Source organism: Carlito syrichta, unplaced genomic scaffold (assembly GCF_000164805.1).
Source record: "Carlito syrichta isolate Samal-C Ts95f unplaced genomic scaffold, Tarsius_syrichta-2.0.1 Scaffold136508, whole genome shotgun sequence".
NCBI classification, from domain to species: domain Eukaryota; kingdom Metazoa; phylum Chordata; class Mammalia; order Primates; family Tarsiidae; genus Carlito; species Carlito syrichta.
This window is the reverse complement of record NW_007080604.1, coordinates 49,116-62,503: the sequence shown is the minus strand read 5'-3', so window position 1 is coordinate 62,503 and position 13,388 is coordinate 49,116. Positions and strand designations below refer to the sequence as shown.

At 40.2% G+C, this 13,388-nt stretch overlaps 1 protein-coding gene across 1 annotated transcript in view; it reads right to left on the bottom strand.

The window, feature by feature from the left end:
• Positions 1-13,388, bottom strand: part of LOC103251153 (rho GTPase-activating protein 21-like) — an 80,273-nt gene that overhangs the window by 19,783 nt on the left and 47,102 nt on the right. Inside the window, exon 3 of the mRNA XM_008049753.1 lies at positions 1,416-1,595. Coding sequence (XP_008047944.1) covers positions 1,416-1,595 — 180 coding nt within the window. The remainder of the gene's footprint in view (positions 1-1,415; positions 1,596-13,388) is intronic.

Here is a 13,388-nt window from a genome sequence, read left to right as displayed (position 1 = left end):
GCCTAGACCTTTTAAGATCAAGTAGATTCTTAAGGAATCTAGCCAGCAGTTTTACAGGGACTTCAGAAATTTTAATGCCAAAGATAGCAATTATTCATAATCCTTAGAAGCCATTAAGTACTTTTATTTTATATATTTATTGAGTTGGAGTCTCACTCTGTCGCCCAGGCTGAAGTGCAGTGGCACGCCCACGGCCATCGCAGCCTCGACCTGCTGGGCTCAGGCAATCCCTCCCCTCAGCCTCCAAGTAGCTGGAACTACAGGCGTATGCCACCATACTTGGCTAACTTTTTTATTTACTGTAGAGATGAGGTCTCACCAAGTTGCCCAGGCTGGTCTCAAACCCATAGGCTCAGGCAATCCTCTCACCTTGGCCTCTCAAAGTGCTGGGATTATAGGCGTGAGCCACCGTATCTGGCCGCCATTAAGTACTTTTAAAAAGCTTGTCTTATAGGACATTTTACTGGAAAGTTGTATTTTACAAAAATATAATTAAAATTGTGGTCTCTAGATACAAAAACACTACTTTTTCAAAGACAGTTTTGGATTCATAGACATTAAGAATGAGAAAATAATTTCTGACCTTCTAGTTCAATGCCCTCAAATTAAAATGAAAATCTAGAGCCCAAAAGAAGGTAAATGGCCTGGTCATGGACTCACAACTTCTAAATTTCATTATTTCCATTATATTATTAAATAAAAGTTAAACATCAGGCATTCATACTGGTCAAGTTCAAATCCCATCTATTATATGGCCCAGATCAGTTTCCACATCTGTTAGATGGGACTAATAAGACCACCTACTCCATAGCATTCTGATGTGGATACCATGAGATAACACTCAGAAAGAATAGTAAAGAACATGAAGTCAAGTACTCAGTGTCCAGCTGCAATTACAATTATTCCAGACTGTCTTTCCAGGTCGTGCCACCATCCACTGAAGCACGTTAATGTCATTCATTTTGAAGAGAGCTGTGTTTTTAAATTCTGACTTGCTATAGCATTACAAAACTGAAAGTTAGGTACTATTCTAATTCTGCTAATTTTCTGTAACTGTCAGAAAATTTTAGTGAACTATTTCCTCTGCAGACTCTGCCAGGAAAACTCACCACTTTTCTAGATAATAGAAAACCAGTTATGTATTAGAAAAAGTAGCATGAAGTCTAGAATTAGAAGTCCTCGAAAAATAGATTTAGAGTTGAGAATCAGTATATTCTCTCAGAATCTATTAAAGTTTTTGTTCTAGAAGGTAGAAGAATATCTAAAAGAAGAAAAAGAATACAATAAAAATGCAAAGGTAATCCTAAATCCTTTTGAGATAGAAAAAAAACAGGAGACAAGGGTGAGAGGAAGACAAAGAGGAGATAGGAATAGCTTTGTGTTTTTCTTCAAGTTACTTTAATTATTTCTCTTACCTTATATGAAAATTGAATTGCAGACTCTGGGGGATAAACAATAAAATGCCTCAATGTAAAACCAAAGCCTTGCGATGTTCTTTTCAAGAGAACTGTTTTAGGACCTGGCCAGGAGAATGTTTCATCTTCGGACGGTGATACAGTTTCACTTTGTTCCTTTCCATCTTTACTTTTTGAGACCTAAAGTGAAAAGATATTTAAAAGTTAACTATATAGCACAATATACTTCCTCACTTAGAAAAAATTACATGTAAAAATACCCAAGCGCCATATTCTGATACCTGAGTTACATGTAATACAACAAATCATGCAGTCATCAAAGACTAAAAGTTTTTCTAAAAAACGATGTTACGAAAAATTAGTCAGAAGCAAGAAAAAACTCTCAGAAAATAGAAATGTAATTGCTATAGTTAAAAATGCAACAGAAGGAATGAAATCTATCAAGGAAGTTTTGTAGAGCACTAACTATGGACTAAGAAACTATAAAAGAAGAGACATGCTGGGCGTGGTGGCTCACGCCTGTAATTCTAGTACTTTGGGAGGCGGAGGTGAGAGGACTGCCTGAGCCCAGGGACTCGAGACCAGCCTGGGCAACTTGGTGAATTCTCATCTCTACAATAAATCAAAAAATTAACCGGGCATGGTGGCATGTGCCTGTGGTTCCCGCTTCTTAGAAGGCTGAGGCTGAAGGATCGCCTGAGTCCAGAAGGTCGAGGCTGCAGTGACTGTGAGTGTGCCACTGCAATCCAGCCTGGATTACAGAGTGAGACTTCAACTCATAAAAAAAGAAATAAAGAAGAGATATAAGACTATTAAGGATGAAGCTCAAACCTTATTAGATAACCCAAAAGCAACATAGGATATTAGAAAATGACATAAAGACCTTCAGATTCTGCATACAAATTCAGCTTCCACATAGATAATCCCTCCAATATTCTGGGCCTTTTAGTCCTTTGACCTCCTCTACTCCACTCTCAGCTTCCACCAGGCCATGATTGAAACCCCTTTACTCTCTCACAAATCAAGAATTCCACTTAGGACACCAACTGTTAATTTGTAGTTCATGTCCTCTTAAACCACAATTTTGATATTCTTGTCTGGAGCTGACCCTACCACCTTTCTCTATCCTTCACCACCCCATGTCCTCATCTCCCTCTTAAACCAGCTTCAATTCCCACCTCTGCCCCTTCTTACTTCCTATAAGTTGCCTGACAAAACCTAACCGTGAATGAATCAACCATGCCTACTCCAGATATGCCTGCAGAGAAAAACAAACACTATGCTGCCTGTTCTCACTTTAACTTTAAGACCACTAACCTCAAGAGAGCCTTTAGTGCTTTCAGCCAATAGTGATACAGTTCTCTACACTCTACTTATTCTAGAAGACTATTTCTCCCTGGGTCCCCCATCCTCACGCATAGTAGATAGCCCTGCTTTCCATTGCACTGGGAAAACAGAAACGATAGCATGAGAATGGAATTGCCTGCCACATCCGGTCTACCAACCTGCCATGGTACCCATGTTCTCCTGCCTTCCCTTTTGTTGCGATTAGTGAACTATTATCCTTCTCCTAAGGCCCCATCACTTAAGTACTTGGATCCGTCTTCTCCTACCATGAGATATGGTCCAGCAATTCTCCCTCTCTTTCTTTCTTTCTTTTTTTTTTTTTTTTTTTGAGTTGGAGTCTCACTCTGTCACCCAGACTGGAGTGCAGTGGCCGCTCCCGGCCAGCGCAGCCTCCACCTGCTGGGCTCGATCCTTCCATCTCAGCCTTCCGAGTAGCCGGAATTACAGGCATGCGCTACCACGCCCGGCTGATTTTTTGATTTATTGTAGAGATGAGGTCTCGCTGCCCAGGTGGGTCTCGAACCCGCGGGCTCAGGCAATCCACTCACCTCAGCCTCCCAAAGGCGCAGGATTCCAGGCTGAGCCACCGAGTCCGGCTCTCCCTCTCTTTCACATCATCTATTTTCAATATATCATTCCCATCTGCAAATACTTATTTTGTAATTTCTTTAATCTTAACAACAAAATCCTCTCATGACCTACCACCTCACTTGCCTGCTTTACTAAACAGCAAAACTCCTTAAAAAGTTATCTATACTTGCTGTCTTCAACTTGTCCCCATTTTCTCTTGCATCCCCCTTAATCAGACTTTTATCTCCATAACTCCCTGAAATTGCTCTTGTCAAGGTCACCAGCGACTTCCACATTTTTAAACAGAATGGTTCAGTCTCAGTTCTCATCATATGTGCACCTTACTGACACAGGGATCACGTCCTCCTTCTTGAAAAATGTTCTCCACTTGACTTCTCACACTGATTTTCCCCTCAGTTCACAGGCCACTTTTTCATCTGCTAAGTTTCTGAAACTCAGAAGTACTCGGGGATTAGTCCATGGACTTCTCCAGCTATACTCTGTCTTTTGGTGATTTAATTCAGTCTCTTGCATTAAACAGTATCCATATGCAGATGACTATGTATCTATTTATGAATCTGTCTATGAATCTATCTATGAATCTATGAACCTATCTATCTATCTATCTATCTATCTATCTATCTATCTATCTATCGAGAGATGGGACCCTGCTATGTTGCCTTATCAAGGCTGGGGTGCAGTGGCCTCGAACTCTTGGGCTCAAGTGATCTTCCCTTTTAGCCTCCCAAAGTGCTGGGATTACAAACATGAGCCACTTCCCTGACTTCTCCCCAATCTGATAGATATCTTAAACCTAATATGTCTGTATTGCTACTAGGATTTTGTTTTAAATTACAACTCTACATTCTTCCCAACATTTCTGAAATGTCACCTTTATTGAATGAAAAATACTTGATAGTCTTGATTTTATTGCATTTTTAAAATTTATTTTTATTTATTTATTTTATTATGATTATTTTTGAGTTGGAGTCTCACTCTGTTGCCCAGGCTGGAGTGTAGTGACACGCTCACGGCCACCACAGCCTCGACCTGCTGGGCCCAGGCGATCCTTCCACCTCAGCCTTTCTAGCTGGAATGACAGGCATATGCCACCATGCCTGGCTAAGTTTTTTATTTATTTTAGAGATGAGGTCTCACCAAGTTGCTCGGGCTGGCCTCGAACCCACGGTTTCAGGCAATCCTCTCACCTCAGTCTCCCAAAGTGCTGAGATTATGTCATGAGCCACTGGGCCTGGCCAATTTTATTGTATTTTTTATCTCCCACCAGTCTGTCTAACCATTCTTTCACAATGTTTTGTTTCATATTAAGGTGGAAAGATAACTATATATTAATATTCCCCAGACAAACTTGCAGCCACATGATTGAGTTCTAGTCAATGGAAGATCAATGAAAGTAATATGCAATATACAGAAAAAAGCAACAGTATTTTCTGCAATAAGCAATTAGGAACTGAAAACTTTAAAAAATATCATGTAAAATGGCATTCAAATATAAACTACTTAGGGATAAATCTGACAAAAGATTTGCAAGACCTATAAACTGAAACTCCAAACACTGCTAAGAGGTATTAAGGACTATCTTTTTTTAAAAATGGAGATATACCATGTTCATGGTTCAGAAGATTCGGTATTGTTACAATGTTAACTCTCTTCAAACTTATCTATAAATCAATGCAATCCTAGTAAAAACATCAGGAGATTTGTGTGGGCAAGTTGCCACGCTATTTCTAAAATCCACTTTAAAATGCAAACAACCAGCTGGGCTCAGTGGTTCAGCCTGTAATCCCGTGCCTTTGGGAGGCTGAGGTGAGTGGATTGCCTGAGCCCGCGGGTTCAAGACCCACCTTGGCAGTGAGACCTCATCTCTACAATAAATCAAAAAATCAGCCGGGCGTGGTAGCGTATGCCTGTAATTCCAGCTACTTGGAAGGCTGAGGCGGAAGGATCGCCGGAGCCCAGCAGGTCGAGGCTGCGGTAGCCGGAAGCGGCCACTGCACTCCAGTCTGGGTGACAGAGTGAGACTCCAACTCAAAAAATAAAAAAATAAAAAATAAAATGCAAACAACCAACCTTACATAGCCAAAACGATTTCAAAAAAATAAAGTGGTATACTTATACTACAAGTCTTCAAGACTTATAAAGCTACAGTAATCAACACAGTAGGGTGTTGGCATCATAAAAGACAAATAGATTCACAGAACAGAATATAGAATGCAGCTATAAACTCATGACCATATGCAGCCATTCTACTCCTAGGTATTTATCCAGCAGAAATGTTGATATTGTACATGTACGATACAAACATCTATAAGCAGTACTGGGAACAAATGGTTAGCCATACATAAGTAAAAGAGAAGAATTTATCTATAACTCATATCACAAAAATTAATTCAAATAAGTATAGACATAAATGTAAAGCCCAAAACTATAAAACTTCCCCCAAATATTTATGAACTTAGGGTAGACTAAGATTTCTTAGACATAACACCAAAAAACATAAAACACTTTTTTATAAAAGATCAGTAGGACTTCATCTACTCTGTGAAAGATACTTTTCATGTCATGAAAAGGCAAGCCATAGAAAGAGAGAATATATTTGCAAATCACATATCCGACAAAGGATTTGATCAGCACATATAATTCACAAAATTCAATAATATAAAAATCCTGTGAAAAAATGGGCAGAAGATTTTAAAACACTTTACCAAAGAAGCTATATGAATTGGCAAAAAAAGTATATGAAGAGATGCTTGACATTACTAGTCAATATGGAAATGCAAACTAAAGCCACAGTGAGATACTACTACACAAATACTAGAAGTGCTAAAATTATACAGACTAACCATACTAAGTATCGGCCAGAATATGAAGCAACTGGACTCTAAGACACTGTCTGTGGGCATGTAAAATACTACAAACACTTTGGGAAACAGTTTCTAAAAAAGTTAAACATATACCTACCATATGACACAGCCTTCCACTCCAAGATAAATACTCAAGAGAAATGGAAAGCATATATCAATATAAAGAAGTGTATGTAAATGTTCACAGTAGCTTTGCTATAGCCATAAACTGGAAAACATCTCAAATATTTCATCAACAGATGAATGGATAACTAAGTTGTAACACATCCAAACAACAGAATACTACTTAGCAATAAAATGAAGTTATACATTGATCTATGTAGTAGTAAGTTAATTATGCTAAGTTAAAGAACCCAGACCAAAAACAGTACATGCAAGGAGGGTAACCAAAAGAAAAACAGAATTATTTTTTTGGAGGCAGGACCTTTGTAGTATAGACTTCCCCCACTAGGTAAGTACTCTAGGAACCCATAGGCATCAAGTGTACCAGCTAGTGTTGTTGTTGTGAGTGGCTGCATGTGGCTTCAGCGAATTTTTTTTTTGGGAGATTCGTTCAACATAGTTCCCCATTTCATGATGGGTGATTTAGAAGTGTGCCTGCCCACATCTCGCTAAGTGTTCAGCAGTTTTTTTCTCTCTAAAAACGGCATGAACTCCATGCCCCGCCCTCCATATATGTCTGATTTCACCTCAAGCAACCTGTTTTTATTTCCCTAGATAAAAAAAAGTCCTCAGCCGAGCTCAGTGGCTCAGCCTGTTATCCCACCCCTTGGGAGGCTGAGGTGAGTGGACTGCCTGAGCCCGCGGCTTCGAGACCCGCCTGGGCAACTTGGCGAGACCTCATCTCTACAATAAATCAAAAATTAGCCGGGCGTGGTGACGCGCGCCTGTAGTTCTGGCTACTCGGAAGGCTGAGGCGGAAGGATCGCGGAGCCCAGCAGGTAGAGGCTGCAGTGGCCGGGAGCGGCCGCGGCACTCCAGTCTAGGCGACAGAGTGAGACTCCAACTCAAAAAATAAATAAATAAATAAATATATAATTTTTTATAAATAAATTCTGGACTTTTTGGGGGAGGTTCTCCCTCATACTGTATAATTCCATTTATATAAAATCCTATAAAAACTGGCTGGACACAGTGGCTCATGCCTGTAATCCCAGCACTTTTGGAGCCTGAGGCAGGAAGACTGCTTGAGCCCAGGAGTTCGAGACCAGCCTGGGCAACATAGAGATAACTTATCTCTACAAAAAAATCAAGATATTAGCCTAGCATGGTGGTGTGTGCCTATAGTCTCAGCTACTCAGGAGGCTGAAGGTAGATTCCTTCAGCTCAGAAGTTGTGAGCCATGATCATGCCACTGCACTTCAGCCTGGGAGACAGTAAGACCCCAACTCAAAAAAAAACAAAACAAAAATAAAAACCTACAAAAATTCTTAAAACTTATCTATACTGATTGAGAACAGATTAGTGATTCCCTTGGGTGAGTGGAAGGAGGGAGGTATTACAAAAGGGCATGAGGAAATTTTGGGGGATGATGAATATCAACATAACCTTGACTTTGGTGATGTTTTCATGGGTGCACACGTGTCAAAACTTATCAAAATTGTACAGTTTTGGCTGGGCATGGTGGCTCACACCTATAATCTCAGCACTTTGGGAGACTGAGGCAGGAAAATCACCTGAGCCCGGGAGTTCAAGAAGATCAGCCTAGGCAACATAGGAAGACCTCATCTCTACAAAAAATAAAAAAATTAGCCAGGCCTGGTGGCACAAACCTGTAGCCCCAATTACACGAGAGGTTGAGGTGGAAGGACTGCCTGAGCTCAGGAGGTTGAGACTTCGGTGAGCTGTGATTTTGCCACTGCACTCTAGCCTGGGCTACAGAATGAGATGCTAACTCAAACAAACAAACAAACAAAAAAGGTGCAGCTTAGATATCCACCTCAATAAAAATATTTAAAGAAAAGAAATAGCAAATAGCAATGGAACGATTACCATGAAACTCAAAAAAGTGGTTGTTCTGTGGAGACAGAAGTATATGAATGAGGACGCACAGGGCTGAGATCTGGACGAAACACACAAGGCACCCCAAGAGCACTGGAGATGTTATAGCTAGAGATGTGGAGGGTTCCAAAGAGTTCATTTTATTATGCATATAATGTCATCATGTAACATATATTCTTTTGTATGTATCAAATAGAAACATAACATGTAAAGTGATTCTAGATTTTAACGTTGTAAAAAATAATTTATTAATCGGTATTTCCCATCTACCCTCATTCTTCAAGAACACAAGATTCTATTTTAATTCACTTTTCATCTGACTCAGCATTTAATTTTCAGTTTAGCACTGTGGTTACAAATATAGAATTTACAATCTGCTGAACCAGGCACTAATTCTAGCTTTGCCACTTGCGAGTTGGGGAATAGTGGCCAATTACTTAACTTCCCTAAGCCTCCGTTTTTGCATCATTAAAATAAAAATATAAACATTTCACTCAAAGGATGTGTATTAAATGGAAAATGTATCTGAAGAGTTGAGTATATGTATATAAATATTTCATAAATATTAGCTCCCTGTTCTCTGCAAGTGCCATAACATATATCATCTTCTCTAATTCTCTTTTCAAATCTATTTTTCCGAATAACTCTTTCTTTTTGACTTGAGGGTCTCACTTTGTCACGTAGGCTGCAGAACAGTGGCATGATCACAGCTCACTGCAGCCTCAACTTCCTGGGTTCAGGTGATCCTTCCACCTCAGCCTCCAGAGTAGCCGGGACTACAAGTGGTAGTGCTGGGGAATACAGACATGAGCCATGGCACCTGGCCTGATAACTCTCTAAATCACAGTATTTCACAATATTTTAACATACTTGGGTGTAAGATGCAACTGGAAAGATACACCAGAGAAAATAACAAAACTCTGGGGAAAAAAAAAACAAGTTAGCAATCAATAATATGAGAAGAAACTGGATCTTGAATGAACAGCTAGCTTTTTCCTTCTTATTTTTAACTCTTCAAGTGAGTAAAAATTCTGAAGCCCTCTACAGAGGCTTTGGCTATTCTAAACTAATTTATCATAAATCCACTACAGTTTATTTCCCACCCCTAGGATCCTGGAGGGTGAGAGTATAACACCAAATATCAACACGGGAGACTCAAGCTGAGTCCCAAATGAAAGCAAAAGCGAGCTTATGATGAGGAGCAATTAGGGTAAAGGTTATTCCAGGCATAATTACCAAATAGTTTAGTTATGCTCTAAATAATGACTAGATCCTCCTTTTGAGCTACAAATGAAGGCCAGGTGCAGTGGCTCTAGCCTGTAATCCCAGCACTTTGGGAGGCTGATGCAAGAGGACTGCCTGAGACCAGGGGTTCGAGACCAGCCTGGGCACCTTGGTGAGATGTGGTCTCTACAATAAATCAAAAAATTGGTGGGCATGGTAGCTCATGCCTGTAGTTCCAGCTACTTGGAAGCCTGAAGTGGAAGGACTGCCGGAACCCAGCAGGTCAAGGCTGCGGTGGCTGTGAGTGTGCCACTGCACACAAGCCTGGGCGACAGAGTGAGACTCCGGCTCAAAAAAAAAAAAAAGAGAGAGAGAGATCCAAATGAGAGTTCATTTTACACATGCAGCTCATGATTTTTATCACTGACATACTCCCTCTCTTTCTCTTCATTCAGTCAGTAAACATTTATTGAGCACCTACTATGTACCCAACATTGCTCCACACAGAGTGGATATAAGGATGAATAAAAAGGCATTAAAATTGTACTTTTTAAAAAATTAAGCTTATCATTTTGAGGGAACTCTAGATTCACAAGCAGTTGTAAGAAATAAAGGAGGGATTCCTTGTAATGTTTCTGCAGTTTCCCTTAACATCTTGGAAAATTATAGCACAATATCACAATGGATATTGACATAGATGTTATCCACTCATTCAGAGTTCCCCAGTTTTACTTGGACTTGTGCATGTTTCTGTGTGAGAGAGTACGTGTGTCTAGTTTTGTGCAGTCTTATCACAAGTGTAGGTGTGTGTATCCACCACCAGTCAAGATACAGAACAGTTCCATCCCCACGAGGATCTCCCCTAGTGCCCTTTCACAGTCACACCCACTCTCTCCCTCCACCCTTGACCCAAGCCCTAGTGCCTGACAATCACTAATCTGTTCTATAGTTCCATCATTTTGTCATTTCGAAAATGTTATAGAAATGGAACCATACAGTCACAGTTACCATTTGGGGTTGGCTTTTTTTCTTTTAACTCAGAATAATTCTCTGGAGATTCATTCAGGTTGTTGCACATATTAATAATTCATTCCTTTTCACTGCTGAGTAGTATTCCATGATACAAATTTGTTTAACCATTAACCTGTTAAAGGACATCTGGGTTGTTTCTTGTTTTTGGCCATTATGAATAAATATGCTAAGAACATTCATGTGTAAGTTTTTATATAAACATAGTTTCTGTTTCTCTGGAATAAATGTCCAAGAGTGCAATACCTGGGCAATCTGCTGTCTTAGTACATTTGAGCAACTATACAAAACACCATGAACTGGGTGGCTTATAGATGCCTGAAATTTATTTCTCATGGTTCTGGAGATTGGAAGTTGAAGATCAAGGCACTGGCAGATTCAGTGTTTGGAGAGGATCTACTTCCTTATAGATGTCACCTTTTTGCCATATCCTCACATGGTGGAAAAGCAAAGTAACTCTCTGGGGCTGCTTTGATGAGAGCCTGACTCCCATTCATTTGACCTCCACCCTCATGGTCTAATCACCTCTCAAAGGCCCTGCCTCCTAAAACCCTCACCTTGAGAGTTAAGATTTCAAGACATGAATTTGGGGAGGACATTCAGACCATAGCATATGATAATTTCACGTTTAGTTTTATAAGTAATTGCCAAACTGTTTTCCAGAGTGGTTGTACCCTTTACATGCCCACCACCATTTCTCCACATATTTAACAGCATTTGGTATTGCCACTATTTTTTATTTTAACCATTTTGATAGATATAGTGGTATCTTATTGTGATCTTAATTTGTGATCTTATGACTAATAACGAAGAGCATCTTTTCATGTACTTAGATGTCATTTCACAATTTAATTTTAAAGTACAAAAGAAACTTTAATATTTAATCTAAATAAATGAATCACTTCATGTTACACATGAATACACTGAGGTCAAGATTTGCCTCAGTCTTGGATTAAGTGATTAATCTAAGACTGTAGCTGACTTACATTAAGGTCAGAGTTTAAATCACTGTTTCTGAATTTGAGGCTGGGGTACTTTCTCTATGTTATAGCATTTTTCATCATCTCTTCTATTCTGTAATCTATACAGACTCTTCCCTCCAACAGCTCTTTGATCTAATGAATCATCTTCTTAAATTCCTTCTTTTTGTGGGACTCTCATTTTAACACTTTAAAAACTATACATGTATTATTATGACTCAGCGTAATAGCTCCCAAATATATTCAAGTCTTCTTTTCTTTTGAAATCATACATGCAACTCTCTTGGATCATGGTCTCATGCTTCAAGTTTCCAAACTGAGCCTGCTATGTCTTGTTTTACTGAGCTCTTTATATAAACAGATGGGATAAAGAACAAGTTATTTTTTTGGTGTTCTCTGCAATCTAAATAAGATTTTTCTGTTTTATTTTGTTTTGGAGCTGGAGTGTTTTGTTTTTGAGTTGGAGTCTCACTCTGTCGCCCAGGTTGGAGTGCAGTGGCATGCTCACGGCCACCGCAGCCTTGACCTGCTGGGCTCAGGCAATCCTTCTGCCTCAGTCTTCCAAGTAGCTGGAATTACAGGTGTGCACCACCACGCCTGGCTAAATTTTTGATTTATTGTTGAGACAAGGTCTCACCAAGTTGCCCAGGCTGGTCTCGAACCCCTGGTCTCAGGCAATCCTCTCACTTCGGCTCCCAAATTGCTGGGACTACAGGTGTGAACCACCATGCCCAGCTAATTAAGATTTTTTAAATCATATCTTTTTTTGAGACAAGGTTTCACTCTGTAGCCCAGGCTGGAGTGCAATGGCATGACCATGGCTCACTGCAACCTCCAACTCCTGGGCTCAAACAATCCTCCCTCCTAAACCCATGCATGCTACCACACCTAATTTTTGAATTTTTTTGTAGAGACAAGGTCTTGCTATATTGCCCAGGCTGGTCTTGAATCCCTGGACAAAAGTGATTCTCCTGCCTTGGCCTCCCAAAATACTGGGATTACAGGTGTGAGCCACCATGCATGGCAGAATGTAACATATTTCAGTTATTCCACTGCCTAGAATATCACACTGAAGCCCCTCTAGTCTCTTAAAGAGTTATATCTGGTTTTTTGGGTTTTTTTTTTTTTAGTTGGAGTCTCACTCTGTCACCCAGGCTGGAGTGCAGTGGCACGCTCACAGCCACTGCACCCTCGACCTGCTGGGCTCATGAGATCCTTCTGCCTCAGCCTTCCAAGTAGCTGGAACTACAGGCACACACTACCATGCCCGGCTAATTTTTTGATTAATTATAGAGATGAGGTCTTGCCAGTTGCCCAGGCTGGTCTCGAACCCCTGATCTCAGGCAATCCTCTCACCTTGACCTCCCAAATTGCTAGGATTACAAGTGTGAACCACCGTGCGCAACTAATTAAGATTTTTAAAAAATGTAACATATCTTTTTTTGATAGACTGGAATGCAGTGGCATGACCATGGCTCACTGCAGCCTTCAACTCCTGGGCTCAAACAATCCTCCCTCCTAAACCCATGCATGCCACCACACCTAACCAATTTTTAAAATTTTTTTGTAGAGACAATGTCTTGCTATATTGCCCAGGCTGGTCTTGAATCCCTGGACAAAAGCAATCCTCCTGCCTCGACCTCCCAAAATACTGGGATTACAGGCTTGAGCCACCTTGCCCGGCCAAGAGTTACATTTCTATGGGCCTTCATTACACATGAAGATGACAAGAAATATACAAAAGTGCCTTCTGCCCTTCTACTTCCCCACAGTGCTTTTGATCTGTTGGGTTTTATCACAAGGGCATATACAATAAAGAACCCAGCAGCCACACATTTCTCTACTTAAGACCTCTAATAAGTATCCCTCTACACACATCTCATTTCTCTACTCTAAGCACTGATTCATGTAACAACAGCATCCGAGTACAAGGAGCC